Here is a 17,198-nt window from a genome sequence, read left to right on the forward strand (position 1 = left end):
TCGAGGACTAGCAAAAGTTAAGTGTGGGGGTATTTGATCGGATCATATTTATATATATTTTTACTTCGAATTCACTCGTCTTTTCTTAGTTAGTTCCTTATATTTTTGAGCTATTTACGTTATTTTTGTGTTTATAGGATCTGTTATGCAAAGAAAATAAAAATAGCACAAATGAGTTTTAAATAATAAACAGAAAAGAGAAGAATGGAGTGCACACTGACGGAAGTGGGAGAAACACTTTGTTATACATGTTTTATTATCTTTTTTTTAAAGATCCCATTTCTTTTGATTTTTGTGAAAGGCACGTGCTGGCATTCAAGAAATACACTTCCTTCCTGCGGTAGGTGTGGAAAAGCAGTGCGCAGAGAGAGGAATAAACAAAACATAGCACGGTAGGAGATATAGAAATGGGCAGACAAAATGGACTAGAAGATAGAAGTCAGAAAATAAAAAAATGATAGAGGGAAGTTAGGTGAGGGCGGAAAAGAATAAAAGAAAGAGACTGCAACGGGATATAGGTGGAAGGGAGAGAACCGAGAGCTTGGGAAGAAAACAAGCAGGAAAGCTGCCTTTGGCAGCGTTGGGAAGGACAGGAGGTCAGAGAGGGGGGAAACACGGGGACAGGGGGGAGAGAAGCTGCCCTTGGCAGCGTGAGCGGGAAAGAAGCGGGGAGACTGGCGCGGCAATTGGAGAGCCTGACAGAAGCAGAGTGCAGAAAAGGAGGGCAGGTCAACAGGCGGAAAAAGATAGAAGCTGCCTTAGGCAGCGTGCTGGCAGAGGACATACCGCGCAAAGAGAAAGAAGCCCGGCAGATCTTCTTTTCTCGGTTAAATCTTTCCAAACTTATGTTTTACTTTTGGTTTAATTTGATAATAATGTGTAACTAAATTTATTTTGGCTAGAGGTTAATTCGAAACCATGAATATATTTGTAATATGAATTGATTACCTTCAGTTGTGATTTCTGAGTTGTGATTTAATTTGCTTAACTGCTTGATTGATAACTAATTTGTGTATGTTGGTTGAGAGTGCACGCTTAATTTTCATGCATGAATTTGATGCTAGAATATAAGGGAGTTTCACTTAATCGTTATGAACTTATATTCACAAGTAGTGAAGGTTGTTATCCAAAATCACGTTAAGTAAATTCTTGGCAGAAGTTTCATGCAAATCATAGTAACGAGTGCCTCGTCAATGCTTATGTTTTTCATAGAACTTAATGATTCTTGCTTGTATCTCTATTATGCAATTCATGTAGGGAACTTGTAGGGAATGTTTTGGGTTGTCGTATGCAATCATCCAACCCAATAACTTGTGGAAAAACTGAGGGTTAATTAGTGCAATTCACGGTTAATTTGGGGCGTTGAGATTTACAATTTATTGAAAGAACAACTGAAAATCAATTTAGGTTGCATATGTGTCATGTGTGGAGAAGAACCCTCTAGCTAGTCCGTCACCTATCATTTCACCTTAATTCATGCTTTTGTCAATAATGTAATTTATTTAAGTTTAATTTACTTCTCGTCAAAACCAAACCCCCCCCATTATTAAATTATATTATTTAGTTAATTTTCATTGTTTTTAGTCTTTTAATTCAATTTCCGTCCATTTCAGTTCCTAGTGTTCAATTTGATTGTTTTCATTATTTTGAGTCATCCTAAGTGTGTTTCGAGTTATTAGAGTTTTTAGCCTAGTTTTGTGTCCTTGAGTCTTGTTTAATATTTTTAAATTAATTTAGAATAGATTAGCAAGCCCTCCTAATCCCCGGCCTAGAACGATACCCTACTTACATCTATACTACAATTGTCAAAAAGAGGGTTTAATTTGTGTGTCAAGTAAATCTCACATCAATTGATCATTGGGTGTTAATCCATGAGACCGCAGCTTCCACCCTTCCATGCCTGCGGTTTTATATCCATTATATTTGAGTCATATAGAACCATGTGGCGGTTAAGTGGCATAAAGATGCAACTATTTAACAAATGGATGGTTTTGTAATGTGGTGGAATTGAAAATTGAAATCTGCCATGTGAGATTCAAAGAAAAATCATGTCATTTGAAGTGCTGCTTTTGACAGTGAAATGGTATGACATTTCCAACTAGTCATTAACATATTCAGTGTTCATGGGCTAGTATGTAAACTTCTACATACTGACTGGATGTATGATCATAGTGATAATAATGTTGCAAAATCATTTATATGCTTTCTTCGAAGTGATATATTTATTAATTTCAGGAGGCCTAGGATGATATTGCAATTTAAAGTGATATTAATATAAAGAAATAATCATAAAAGTGTGGGGGTCTTTCAAAAAGGACAAGACCATACTGAAAATGTGAAAGACATTATGCAAATTTGAATTCAACATAATGCTAAGTAAGCATATGAATGGACATGGCCATTGGGTCATGCATGTTAGTCATAGTAAAGAAAGAATAAAAGCCAACAAGTGATTTTCTCATAATTTCTAATGAGGCATGAAGGCCTAAGAAGATAGATAAGGTCTATCTTAGTTGTTTCCTACTTCTTAAAGTGGAAACCGTTATCAATTTAATGATAGCATTAAAAGAACCTACAATTATGAAATAATTGTGGGGGTATGTTAAAAGTAATTTGCTAATTGAACGAGACATTCAAGAAGTCACATCTTCTCTTGAATAATTTAAGGTATAAGAGCTTAGAGATCTTCTTTCAAATACCTTAAATGTGGGGGAAATCTACTTCGTAGTGTTAGCAAATTATTGAATAAGTCCTAACCTATGTTTCGAGGACTTAACATTGGAAAACAACTACTCTTATATGAAATAAAATTTCATAAGATGGATTGTGTACACCATTAAAAATAGTCAACCTAGTAGTGGATCCAATTATTAAGGGTTAGACTTAAGAGTAAGTTGATCATCGAGGAGAATGAGGTTAATGCCAACATAACTAATGAATCAGCCGGGCGAAAACCTAACTTAGTTGATTGGAGATCCTATGGTCTAAGTTCAATAGGCAAACAGATTGGGCATGATTCAAAGAAGATAACACACTATATACCTCATTCCTATGGTGGAAGAAGTGTGTTATCTGCAGAAGTTTTAGGGTGTATATTTATACTTAATGATAATGATTTCTTATAAATAAGAGGAATAGAGCAGACTATTCTTAATCAGTGGTCACCTATGTGAGAGTAGAATTGGGTCACTTCTATGAGTATGAGACGGCCAAATTCTCTAAAGCTTTCATGAATCCGGGGATTTGTTCATGACCATGAAGGAAAAATTTGTCCTAGTTAAGAACATGTGAGAACATTTGAACATATAAGCAAACTAAGAACACTTTAAAGTAGGCATGCATTAAAAAACAATTCTAAAACCCATGACTTTCAAAGTCTAGTGAATGGTGAACCAAAAGACCCTTTAACAAATTAAAGAGAGAGAGAGAATTTGAGTTTCATTACCCTTAAAGTTTATCATTGTTTACACAAGAGGATTCACCCAAGTGGAGGGCCTTCAAGTCACATCCTTTGCTCCTTGGATGGTTGCTTCTTTGCTTCTGCTTTGCTCCTTGAGGATTTGAGGAGAGGAACTCCAAGAACACCAAAAGTTTGGTGTCTCTAAGTCTCCACACCAAGGATGAGGTGTGAAGATGAAATGGATGACTTAGAGGAATGAAGATTGCTAGCTATTTTTCTCTAAGTGTGGCCAGCCTTTTTGGAAGACAAAGAGAGAATGAGTTTTGCTCTTTTGTCTAAAAGAAAACCTTTGATGTGGTAAAGCTATAAAGTTGCTTTTATAGCACCTTACATTTGAGTGGCAAACTTGCAATTATGCCAAGTTCACTACCACTCACCCTATGGCCGGCCATCCTTTAGTTATTGGGCTAATTGCCCATTTTTGTTTTAGTTGTCATACAACTTAAACATAATGGGCCTTGTGGACCAAAACCCTGTTGGACCCCGAGACCCGAAACTAACTCGAAAGCCCAATACGAACCTTTCGTATAATTAATTAACTAATTAATTAATCTTGACCATTCTCAATTAAACCATTTAATTACTTATCCATCTCATTTATATTTCTTCACTTTCATCCTTACTCGGTGTACGATCCATTAGGTTCTAATTAGCGAGGCAGTGGGCGATTGTTACTCTTAACGATCAATTGTGAATTGAAAATACATTTCAATTCTCCCTTTGATGAAGATTAGTGTTTGCTAATCTTCAGGGCTTCCACAAAGCATGAGTGATACCTGGCAGCATGTCATGGCTACCCAAGCTAAGTAAAAGTGGTTGGAGAACCTATCCAGTTATAATTACAATGCAATACGATCATTCTCTAATACAATACTCTTAATCACATTGTTTGAGTGATAGTTTGTTTCATGTGTACTGTCCAATGTGAAACTTCTCTATATGATTCAATTGAATATGATTCGGAACAAACTTCCCAAGTCATATTCGTATGCTTTGGCCAAAGACTCCCAAATCATATCTTAGAGTATTCTCCATCCACCATGGAAGGTTAGAGATCCCTTGTTGTGCATTCATATGCCTACATGACTAGATAGCTTGACCTCAATAATGTCGTGGACACTCCTCGTTGGAATGCCTTTGACATGATCAAAAATTAAGGACCTAACCATTAGACATCTATAATACGTCAGGTCAAATGACTACTTTCATATTGCAACTTACGAGTTCTTACATGACATGTATGTTCGAACTCTCTTTTGATTGTTGTTTAGTGTACTTGATTACCATTTTGAGCACCTATGTGTTTATCTCAGTGTCCAACACTAAATGACTTGAGACTAGTCATACTCCTGCTTAAGTTAACATACACATACTAACCTTAGCGGATTGTCAATGCCCAATTGGCAATCCTATGGCTAGGAACGTTTCAGGAATGAACATAAGAGAAATGTCTTATTAATCTAACTTAGTTAGATCACTTCTCTCTTAAATTAAATACATTCCTGGATTCCTTTATTGCTAAAAAAAAAAAAATAGTGATTAACAATAAGCTTTGCCCATCATTAAACATATAATAGTTTAACACAATAAGTATTCCAAAAGCTATTACATCAAATGGGTGACTTTGTGGGCATACTTCCAACATACCAAAATGAACATAACCGTATGAACCGTAATATATTAGGATTAGTGATGCGTGTTGCTTATTGTCTCAGTTTTCTACTGCGGTAAACAGTTCAAGATCTTCCACATCCACTGTGTCACCAAGTAAATCCAATAAGCATTCACGAGGGTAGGTTCAAGTCTAAAAGACACATCTCCCGATGCATCTCTTGTTCGCCTGTATTCTCAAATTCTTCTAATTTTTCATTCATGTGGGGGATTGTTGGAAATTATATGTTATAATATGAAATATCGTAATATATCATTTTAATAATTGAATGAAAAATAGTGTTAACCATATTTCTTAGAAAGGTTATGTTATTTAGGTGCATTCCCTTGCTAAATGATGTATACTTATAGATGAAAAGTTACATCTCTTTAATAAGTAGTGATTGGGTTCTATATAAACCCATGAAACCATTGGGTATTAAATAATAAAAAAATTGAGTTAATTTCTACTCTTGAGAAATAGGGTTTCCCCACTTTATTTCTCTCATTCTTCGTTTGTCAAATTTTGAGTTGTGTCTTGAGAGTACGGAATATATAAAGTTTGTCAGAGTCCAAGGATTGAAGTGCTTTGGCTTCGGATTATAGATTGTTGAATCCTGAAATACGGACGCCTACCAAACTAAGTAGGGGCAAAATTTTGTCTTTAGGACATTGCATTTATGCAAGCCTCAATCTCCAAGTTTATCAGTTTTTCTAACTTTCTCTGTAGTTGTTTATATTAATCTCATATATAATTGATGTTGTGAAATTCTTGATGATCATTGGAATTTTTTATGTCATTTTTATATTTTCTAATATTGCTCCAACACATTATTGTTAGCCCATTGTGAGGTTAAGCTCACCCCTCCCCCCTTAATGTAAATAATATCGTTTGTTAAAAAAAATGAATTTTTAATTAATTATTTCAAACAAAGTTTTGAAAAGACTTTTTTTTATGACTTGAATAATAAAAACAAATTTAATAAAAACCGTTTAAAAAATTCGGCAAAAGGAAAATAACTAAAAGAAAACGGTTTTGAAATCAATTTAAAAAGACACTAGGGTTCGACCCTTACTTTAACAATCCTACGAAGTTCTTCCAAGCACTTATGACTTATACATTCATATTTTGAAGGTTAGGTTTTCTCAAAGTATGCTCTACTTAGACCTCTAATCTAGAATGTATATCAAACATGCAATCCGTCCGGACGTTCGAAGCAGATGTGAACATGAGAGACTCATTAAGCACTATGAAAACCCTTTGAAAAATCATACAACCCTTAAGACGTGATGTTCACTCTAAGTGAACTTACAATTATTAAGCACAAGAAGCCATAGCTAATTTCAGGGAACCTTTCGTCCAAAATTGCATCAAACTTTTTTTCTAAATATCCTGATGATGGCCAATCATCAAGCCACTTAGATAGTTTAAACACAATGATTAATAATTCAAAACATGCATACATAATATCATAAGTAAATTGAAAAGAAACTACATATTCTTGCTAAGGCTCGTGACCTCGCCCTAGCAAAGAAAACCCCTTGTAAAATAAACTTGAATCATCAAAAGCTCTCTAAGCCAAATTCTTCAAAGTAGTGCGTCTAGAACCCTAATGGCTAATTAGCTTTATTTATACTATTACAAAATAAAATCTTTGTTAGAAAATGTCTTCTAAAAACTAGGAAACAAAATAAGTTAAAGTAAACTAGAAAACATAATCCTAATCAATTATGAGAAATCTGTCCAGCCATAGATCAGCCACGTTCCAGGCCTTAAACACCTTCAAAATAGGCCCGAGATGACTCATTTTAAAGTTGGAGATGCCCTGAACAGATTTACAGAAGTGTCCAAATCCAAAAGACACCATCTTGGACAATAAAAAACCCAATTAAGTCCAAAATGTCACTTCGACAGCTTCGCGCACTGGTCTTTTATTTCATCACCATAAATTAACCACTAGGTAGAAAAATCTAAAAATTTGATACGAACAAGTTGAAAGACTCACAAACATCCCTCAATTGGAATCACTTCAAAATTCATCATTTGGATGACTTTTTGCTCAAGAAGGAATCGCATGTCCTACATCGGAAATATAATTCAAAGTATCAAAATCTTACCAAATTAATCACCAAAACATACTAAGATCAGAATTAAATATATAAAAAAAAATTGACTCATCAATACTATTGCTTACATACATATTGTTTAGTAGGTTTAAGTTAGAAAAAAGTAGTATCAAAATCTCACCAAATTATACCATTGTGCTATTTAAATACATATGTTTGAGAAGGCTAAATTAAACAGCATATTACAGTGACCAAAAGATTTGTAGTATTCTTTTACGAAAAAAATGGTAGCATTTAGTTGCTCATTGTTCAAAATATTGTGAACAGATTATAAACATGTTACTGGAATGTATTATTTCCTATTTTGTTGTTCTCGGGTTCATCACTTTGTTTCGGTGGATTTTGAAAATGCGTTTTTTTCTTCATCTTCACTATGTAGAGGTGTTTTCATTATGAATTTTCCTCTGCAGAGATTTTCAGCTGGTTGCTATTTTGAAAAAAGAGTCATTAGTATGGATGGTTTGTTAAATTTAACTTAAAATAGTAGGACATATAAAAAAACAGATGGGGGCATAAGCTAAGGCAGAGCTTAGTTGTGATTCTGAAGGTGCACATAAAATCCTTATTTCCCTCTATTTTCATCTACTCCATCGGATGCAATGTAAGAGCGACTAAATTAGTGCATTTCCCTCTATTTTCATCTACTCCATCAGATGCAATGTAAGAGCAACTAAATTAGTGCATTCAAACAAACTTTTTTCCTCACTTCAGTCATATGCCAATATATCTTAATGATTGTTGTGTTCCTTTCAAGTGCAAATATAAGGATAGTATAGTGGCACAAGTAAGGGTGTCGAACCACAGGAACTGATTAGACCTCTACAAATTACAAGTTTTATGTGAACCCTAACAAAACAATGAAACTAACAAATTGAGTTTGGATTTTGATTTGAAAGGTAAAGTAACTTAAAATGCAAGAGAATGTAAATATGAATAATAGAATGATTCATAAACGATGGGAATGGAACTAGGGATACCGATTTCACCATTACAAGCCAATGCCATGAAAATTAAGTCAAAACGCATTCAACTCTCCAATCTGCAACTAGGGTTCGTTTCAGATCATCCATTTGATGTGTGGTTGTGATCAAGTACTCCTAATCTACAACCTAGTTGTGATGTTCAACTTAGATTACCAAATAAGAATCCATTAAGAACAGGAAAACTTCCAAGAACCAAAGAAATCACATGGCAGGATGTATGCATAGCAGTTTCTTCATTCATTCACATGTCTACCAAGATTAAGCATGATATGTACTATAACCTTGATCAAATAATCTGTAAGAAACCTTAATGGTGATCAAACATTAAGATAAATAAACAAATTGAACTATAAAATCAGTGAATGAAACAAGAAAACATATTGATGAATCGAATACTTTAACTTAATAACATAGAGTAGGTTTGCAAGGCTACATCAAAATTCCCAACGACAGAATATATGAATATCAAGAACAACATAAGCGAAATTAAATTCATAAAAAAACCCCTTGAAGCAATTCTGATGTGGAAATCCTTCAAGAATAGCGCGGCTATGTGGTTTCTTCGGTGGCAGCGGATGGTGAAGGGAAATAGGGTTTTGTTTCTGGAAGAAAAGCCAAAGAAAGAGAGGAGAGAGAGCTCTGGGCGACCCCAAGGGAGGCTTGTGAAAAAGTGATATGAAACCCTAGTATTTATATGGTAAATGGGGCTGCAGCTGATTGCAAGGTGATCCCAACCATTAAGCCAAGGTTTTGAACCTTTTCCTTATTTGGCTCCTCCAAATTAGGCTAGATATTCCAATTTCTTTCTCATTCTGCCCTTGGTCTTCTAACCAACCAGATTCGCTTTGAATTCTTTATTTGGGCATCAAAACAGGCCACTAAACTTCTTTCCACGTTTGAATAAGGGTCAACCTCAAAAATTGCACGTTTTCACTTCTTTTGCCTTCAAATTGATCATAAAGTACATGTAACTGCATACTAACATAAAATAAGGTAAAATGCAACCAGTTTAACTCAAAAACATCACAAAGAGACTAGAAATGGATGGTATAAATGCAAGAAATATATGAGTTATCAATGATACTAATTAGACGGAGTTGGAAGTTCAAATAAATCATATTTAGCAATAAAAACAGTAAAATGAACATAGAGGATCAATCAACATCTACAAACAAATGTATATGTAGAAATTAAAACACTAAAGAAGGTATATAATCTTTATGATGAAGATGTAATAAACTGTTTCAATTAGTTTCATGAAGGAACCATATATATATGAAGGAATTCTGTGTAAAGGCACATTCACACCACCGACATTTTTTAAATAAATACAATCTCAAATTCACTCTAGCATTTCTATCTTGGAAGGCAATGTTGTGAATAAATTTATTAAATAGAAGAAAAAAAGTACAAACAAAGGGCGGGTGGGCAGGAACCTTACCACTCATAAAAAAATATAGCTTATTGAGCCAGTACAGTCTAAGAGACCAGAATAATAACTATACATGTAGAGAAATTCACATGCACAAGCTAAAGTCAGTGAAAGATAAAAAAAAAAAAAACCAAATATCTTTCGCTCCACACAAAGAAAACAAAACATCAAGGACCAAACTAGCAAAACCAAAAATTCGATCATGAAGAAAGGTTATGAATGGAAGCAGAAATGCACAAGGAGGACAAGAATAAACTCCCAAAATTATTCACACCGAAATTAGCCAAACAATCAACAATTGCATTACCCTCTTGGAAAATATGAGTGGCATGAACCTGCATGGGGAGAAAAGAGCAAGGTAATTAATCCAACGAACACGCAAAAGCCAATGAATCTTGCAAGAAGCAGAAGAAAGAAAATTGACTACTAAAGAAGAATCGTATTCAATCCACAAAAAGTTTTAACCATTTTCCTACCTAAATCCACGGCATGAACAACCGCATGCAACTCCGCATCTAAAGAAGAAGCAATTCCGATTGAAGCTGCAAAACAGCCTAACCTATTGCCAAATTCGCCAAACCAGGGGCACCACGAGCGGCATCATTAGGTTAAGTGAGCAAAAGATGATATATACTAATAAAATTGACCAAGCCGAATTAACAAGGGCAGTTTAGTTTCTGAGTTTTTGCTTTAGTTCGATCAAAATTTATTATAATACGCTCTTGTGCAACCAGTTAAGAGGGTACTTAAGATTTAAAGAACTTACGGCTTCAATGAGGAGGCCATTGATCCATATACAGTACAAAAATATGTTCTGCCCCAAAATTATCACAAGTATCAGCGACAAAGTTTGCTTCTCTTTCTCTTACGACAAGCACAAGAAGATAGAGATTACTAGAACTTTGCTGTTCGTCCAGCTCAGCATCAACTTGTTATAAAATTGGTTGAATACTGGTTACATGCTTAGCTGGCAATCCCTATCTTATGTACTCATATCTCTCCCACTTTCTCTCTTCCATTCAGATACGCCAGTGGACATTTTTGATAGTTGCCACTGATGAATGCAAGGATGAGGAACTGCATCACTCCCGGCAGGTTTGCAAATGACGAGGCCCTTCTTGGTGGAAACTCCTCCGGCGGTGGCATTCTCTGTGAAGCCGTCGCTAGGCCTGGCGTAGAGTTTCTCCAGCGCTATGGAGGATGAGAGAACTGTAGAGGAAGCTCTGAGAGAGCCATGAGAGTGTAATGGTCAGAAATTTGTGGTATGAGAGAAAAAGAGGGAGGACAGAGAGAGTGAGGGAATGGACTACGTCTATAACAATTAATTGAGCCACCAAGGGCCACGGCTTCATCACCCCCAACGAGGAAATGTAACCATATTAATAACATACATGTCATTTATTATTTAGTTTACCATATCATGTGACATAAAATCTAGTCTATAAAAAGATGCTGCTATTTGTATTTTAAAAATGTCATCTTGCATTCTTCTCGTAAAAAATAATATTTAATAAGTGTATGAATTGATTCTAGATGATTAACTTGTATATACGCCAATTTTGGTCAAGAGTACTTTAAAACGACATCTTTGTATTCTTCTATAATAAAATTACAAGTGCATGATGAATTTTTTAATGTTTCTGGCCAGATGAAGCATATTATATGGAACTTTGCTCTCCTATGCTTCAAAGAACAAAAAAGAGTGGTAAAAATTTAACTAATTCTCATTTAGTTACATAGCAATAGTTCATTAGTTAATAAAAATGTGCGGTGGAGAATTTCTGATAATACATGTACTTGAGTGATGCTCTCCTGTGCATCAAACCACAAAGGGCAAAGGTTGAGATTTAACCAAATCTCAATCGCCCACTCGTGAAAAATAATGTGCTGAGAAAATTCCCGTATGTACATTTTTTTTTTTTTTTGGAAATTCGGGCAAGGTTGCCCATAAGATGAACCACAACCAGCATTACAACACAAGGGCCCAAAATGTACAACACAGAGGCCCAAAAACAAAAAACACAAACAAACAACAGAAGCCCAATCAAAAGGTGAGACTAAAGCAAAGAAACACAAAAACAACCGGAGCCGACGCGATTTCCGCCATAGCCGCCGCGGCAACCACCAAAATCGCAGCCGTGCATGTCGATTTAGCCAAAGTCGCACCCCAAACAACACCGCGCCTCACCGAAATCAGCAACCAACGCCAAGCTTCACTCCAAGGCCAGCTACAGACACCAGAGAATTGACAGCCAAGGGAAAGAAGCTCATGGCAGACCATGAGCAACACTGCCAACAAGGGCAGACAACAAAGAGAAGGTGGGGGTGCAAGGAACACCCAACCCAGTGCAAGCACCAGATCAAAGCACACCAACTCAAAACATCGCAACAAAGTGCTACAAAGGGAGACTGAAGCTTGGAAGTTGGAGGAAGTCAGAGGAGAGATAGCAAAGGGGAGAGAAGAAGGCAAATCGGCCAATAAACCCAGGGAAGAAAACGGCGAAAGGAAGAGGAGAAAGAGAAGGAGAAAGAAACAAAAGAAAACCCACCGATCCCAGCCGGAGCTAGGACCGGTGGCGCCGGAATTAAACGCGATGGAGAAACACTCACACAGATCGGTGAGAATAACCCTCACACAGAGGGAAGGTCTCTCACGGAGAGAGAAAGGGAAAAGTCTTCCCGTATGTACATTTGGCAAAAAAAATGTATAGTATGCGTACTATGGAGGCCCAATCATATAAACCAAAAGTACACTCGATCCGACCTGCGGGTTCAGCATCCGTTTGCTCATCTCTATAAACTGATGCTCTTCCCTTTGAGTTTCAAAGACAAATTCGAAAGTGGAGGTTTTAGCTTCAATGCTCATAAACCTCAGAAGAAGAATAACCATTCTTCCATTTCACACAAATCCTTCACCCTCCATTTCTCTGAATCTCATCTCAACTTCCACACAAATCCCACGCTCGGACTCTACAAATCCCCTATCAGAATCCCAACTCAAATCCTTAGTTCTAAGCCAATTCAGCCATGGCAAATTCACAAACCTCCTCCAAAACGTCGTCGCTTTGCCCGCTCTTCTCCTCACCGCCTGCCAAAACCTCACTTCCCCAAAAACCCAGAACGGCAACGGCCTCAGCCCCTCCCTTCTCGATTCGGTTTCGAAGCGGTTCTCAATCCACGAAATGGGTCGGCAGCTGTGCGAGAATCGGTTTGATGTCGGAGCTCGCAGCGTTGCAATGGCGGCCCAGAGAAACAGAGGTGAGTCTTTGGTATTGCCTAACTTGAAATTGAAGGTTTTGATTGAAGCTATTAGGATGGTATTGGGAATTGTTTATGATGAACGTTTTGTGACATTTTCTTATGGTGGTCGTGTTAATATGGGACGTCATACTGCCATTAGGTACCTTAAGAACTCTGTAGAAAACCCCAGTTGGTGGTTTAGTGTTGGATTTAACCGCGAAAAGTTTGATCAACGAAATGTGAATAAGTTGTGCTTATTTATGCAAGAGAAGATAGATGATGAGATTTTGATTGATGTTATAAAGAAGTTGTTTGAATGCGGCGCAGTGAGAATTGAGTTGGGTAGTTGTTGCCTTGGAAGAGGGTTTCCTCAGGAAAGCGGGTTGACTTCGATTTTGATGAATATCTACTTTAATGGGTTTGATAAAGAAATTCAAGAAATGCGTCTGAGGAAGAATCAAGAGCATCCGAAATTTGTTTCGAATGAACTTGTGTCGAAGCATGATGTGTTTTATAAGCCAGTGAAGATATATGCGGTTAGATACTTGGATGAGATATTAATAATAACCTCTGGATCTAAGATGTTGACAATGGATTTGAAGAACTGGGTTGTGAAGTACTTAGAGGGAACACTGGAATTGAAGGTGGATGGGCTAAAAACAGCTATTCATAGCGCAGTTTCTGAGAAGATTGATTTTATGGGGATGGAATTACAGGCAGTTCCGCCTTCGGTTTTGAATCCCCCCATGTCAGAAAAGGCCACCAGAGCACGAAAAAAGTACCTAAGACAGAAGGAAGTCAAAGCTCTGGAATTGAGAAATGCCAGAGAGAGGAACAGGAAGAAATTGGGATTGAAAATAATGAGTCATGTTTATAAGAAGTTGAAGAGAAGTAGTGGGTTTAAATCTGAACATCAAATTGAGAATGAAGTCAGGGAAATCTTCAGAACCTGGGGTGGCGAGACAGTGCAAGAGTTTCTTGGGTCGTTGGAGGAGCATTGGGAATGGTACCATAAATTATCAGCAGGTGATTTTCTCTCTTTGAGGCACATTAGAGATCAACTGCCTCAAGAGCTTGTTGATGCTTATGATAAGTTCCAAGGGCAAGTACACAAGCATTTGAACCCAGTCAAAGCTAGAAGGGCATTGGAGGAAGAAGAAAGGAGGGCAAAAGAAGAAGAGGAACAGAAATATGCTAAGGCCACAGTTGAGGATTTGGCAAAGCTCTGTGTGAAAGCCGATGCACCGATAGAACTTATTAGGAAGATGGTTAGGTTGATTGGGTTTACAAATCATATGGGTCGTCCCCAACCAATTACTTTACTAACTGCACTGGAAGATGCTGATATCATTAAGTGGTATGCGGGTATAGGGAGAAGATGGCTGGAATTTTACTGCTGCTGCCATAACTTCAAGATGGTCAAAACTGTTGTGACTTATCACATGAGGTTCTCTTGCATATTGACTCTAGCGGAAAAGCACGAATCCACCAAACAGGAAGCCATGAAACATTATACTAAAGATTTGAAAGTCTTTGATTTAGATGGAAATGAAGAAGTACACTTCCCCACAGAAAGGGAAGTGAAAATGATGGGAGATAAAAATCTCTCTGATCCAAAACCTGTGGATGGGGCGCTATCTTTGGCTTTGATTAGATTAGCTTCTGATGAGCCTCCGTATTCATGTGTCGCTCATTTCTGCAACAGAACTGATACCATTGTTTATCGGGTACGACTACTGCAAAATCACTTGAATGTGAACCCCATGGATGAAAAGAAATGGGTCCCTGGTATGGGTGCAATTAACGAAAGCCTCAACTTGAAATGTTTTCCGGTTTGTCCTGATCATACACATGATTTATACATGGGGAGAATCACCTTTCAGGACATTGATTGTACTTCATTTGTGGAGGTAGACTGAGTTTTACATTCCTCTGGTTCGGTGTGTGATTAGGTCCTAGTCTACAAGGGCCGTTGATGCGTTGAGGTTGAGAATTCTTGCGTCTGCTTAAGCCAGGTGTGTGATTTTTGTACATTATCTCCGCTGTGTATTAAGTAGTAGTGATAACAAGGAAACTTTTCGATAATATATGATTCCGCATCTTACATCTCATTTGTAGACTAGAATTAAGTAGTAAACTAAAACTTCTCACAGGCCGTTTGGATGGTAAATAACTTTGCTGATGAAATAGACCAGCGAAGATTGCTCTCTTTTCCCGAATTTTAAGATTTTGCATACCTCTACTTCAAAAACGGATTTTGCATATGGAAACCCGATTTTGTTTTCGTGTGATGAGGCGTCATAAGTTTCTTGTATTATAAACTTAATTATTTGCATATCTCCTTTGTTGCACTAAACATTAACAGTTGAAGTACTCGGCTCCTTCTGGTTATGAGGTCCCTGGAATGAGAAATTTTTCATTGTGATGGGAACATGAGTGATACACCACATGTTTTTATGCAAGTGGTGGCAAATTTTATTTTTTAAGTTATTAACTTTTTAACACACAAATCCCACCATTTGTATAGTGATACGTGGTGTACCACCTCATGTGCCGATCAACGTCGAACGTCGAATGAATGACTTTTTGGTTCATTCACCATGGTAGTTTGATTGAGACCATGGAAGAAAATGCCGATAATATCGGCGAAATATCGCCGATATTATTGGTTTTTCGCGCAATGGATATTTAAATAGGTATCCAAATGGTTTTCGTCAAAATATCGCGATATTATCGATAATATCGCCATATTTTGGAAATATCGCGATATTTTTTGAACTGCTACTCGGAGAAGAACGCCGGAGCTTCTACAGCTCCGGTCGACTGTAAAACAGGACCTAGACTCCGATCTAAGGGGTCCGAGACTTGTCGGAGGAGGAAGACGAGGAGGCGAAGCAGTCGACACGGACGACAACGTTTTCGACTTGGGGGACGAGGGAGTGGAAGCGGCGGGAAACGACGCAGCAACGGCCGAGGGTGGCGGTTGCTGCTGCGGCGGCGGATTTTGATTCCCGGTGGAAGCCATGGGAGGAGGAGCAACAGATCTATCAATATGTGTGTGGGTTTTGCATGTGAATGAAAAAGATGGGATTTTGATTCCCTGACGGAATGGATTTTAGAGAGAGAGAGAGAGAGAGAGAGGGGCGATCGAGAATTTGGGATTTGCAGAGAGAGTGGGATCTGAAGAGAGTGACGAGCAGGGAGGAGAAAGAGAGACAGCAAAAAATAATTAAAAGTTGTGGGAATGAGGAAGGACTTTGGAGTGAAGAAGTGGGGACTTGGAAGAGACCACTATAAGATAGTAGGAGGTGATTATTATTTGAGATTTTATGAAACGACGAAGTATGTCATTTCGTGTTTTTGACATAATATTTTATAATATTAATATAAAAATTGACGTTAAACTGTAAATTGTCAGTAGTGTTTAAATTATGTCTTCGTGAAAATATCAATATGCAAATTGTCAGTAGTGTTTAAATTTTTCAGTAGTGTTTAAACTTCTTTCATTAATTACTACATATTTTCTACACTCACAATGTTTGCCAGGTCGCTATATAATCAACTTAAATCAGTTAAATCCATCATGCAATGCATTTCCTTCCAATTTTTTGTGATAAACTAATAGATAATTGATTAAATAAACATCCTGCAAAGTTTCAATAAAAACTTTCATGTTTTTCTTACAATTTTTGTGGTTTCCATATTATTTTTATCGATATCGATAATATCCCGATATTTCCATCGATATTTCCGTATTTTTGAACTACCAATATTTCCGATATCATCGATATTTAATACCTTGATTGAGACAACATTCCCGTTTTTCCAGTAGTATAAAACTATCTGGGATCAAAAGGAGCGGGGTAAAGCCATACTGTGTTCTTGCTGTCGATATTTGTTTTCCGGCGAATCCTTGACGTAAATGGCTCAAGATTCTTAGAAGTCTCCCACCCATTGGTGTAAATACATCTTTGTCAAGAAGAAAAAAAAAATCCAAAATAATCTTGAACACAAGTCATGTGCCACAACATGCTTTAGATGGAAAACTTACAGAGTTAAGGTAAGATGACAAATTAATGATTTTGAAAAATTTATATGACAAAGAGCTTAAAAATTTATGTTCATATGACAAACTAAAAAAGGTGTATAAGTTCATGTGATATTTCAAAAATTTAATATGAACTATGAATTTTTTTAATGCATAGAACAAATTGATGGTATGATTACTAAGTAACATAATCATCCAAATGTATGGAACAAATGGACGGTTCACCATGAATATACTACTCGGTACTTATACTGTTGA

The 17,198-nt window shown here is 36.8% G+C and overlaps 1 protein-coding gene and 1 long non-coding RNA gene across 2 annotated transcripts; one reads left to right on the top strand and one right to left on the bottom strand.

Annotated features, from left to right (window-relative positions):
• Positions 1–9,856: 9,856 nt before the first annotated feature.
• LOC139189745 (uncharacterized) lies at positions 9,857–10,563 on the bottom strand. The gene is made up of 3 exons (XR_011573613.1): positions 10,419–10,563; positions 10,129–10,206; positions 9,857–9,987 (listed from the first exon to the last, which is right to left on the bottom strand). It is a non-coding gene; the product is annotated as an uncharacterized lncRNA (long non-coding RNA).
• Positions 10,564–12,392: 1,829 nt separating this feature from the next.
• On the top strand, positions 12,393–15,003 carry LOC103448365 (nuclear intron maturase 3, mitochondrial). Its single transcript, XM_008387618.4, has one exon. The coding sequence runs from the start codon at positions 12,511–12,513 to the stop codon at positions 14,809–14,811; it is 2,301 nt and encodes a 766-aa protein (XP_008385840.2). The 5' UTR covers positions 12,393–12,510; the 3' UTR covers positions 14,812–15,003.
• Positions 15,004–17,198: the final 2,195 nt, after the last annotated feature.

Source organism: Malus domestica, chromosome 12 (genome assembly GCF_042453785.1).
Source record: "Malus domestica chromosome 12, GDT2T_hap1".
Lineage (NCBI taxonomy): Eukaryota > Viridiplantae > Streptophyta > Magnoliopsida > Rosales > Rosaceae > Malus > Malus domestica.

Coding starts and splice junctions, on each gene's coding strand:
- LOC103448365 (XM_008387618.4), top strand. CDS start 12,511: ATGCTCATAAACCTCAGAAGAAGAATAACCATTCTTCCATTTCACACA.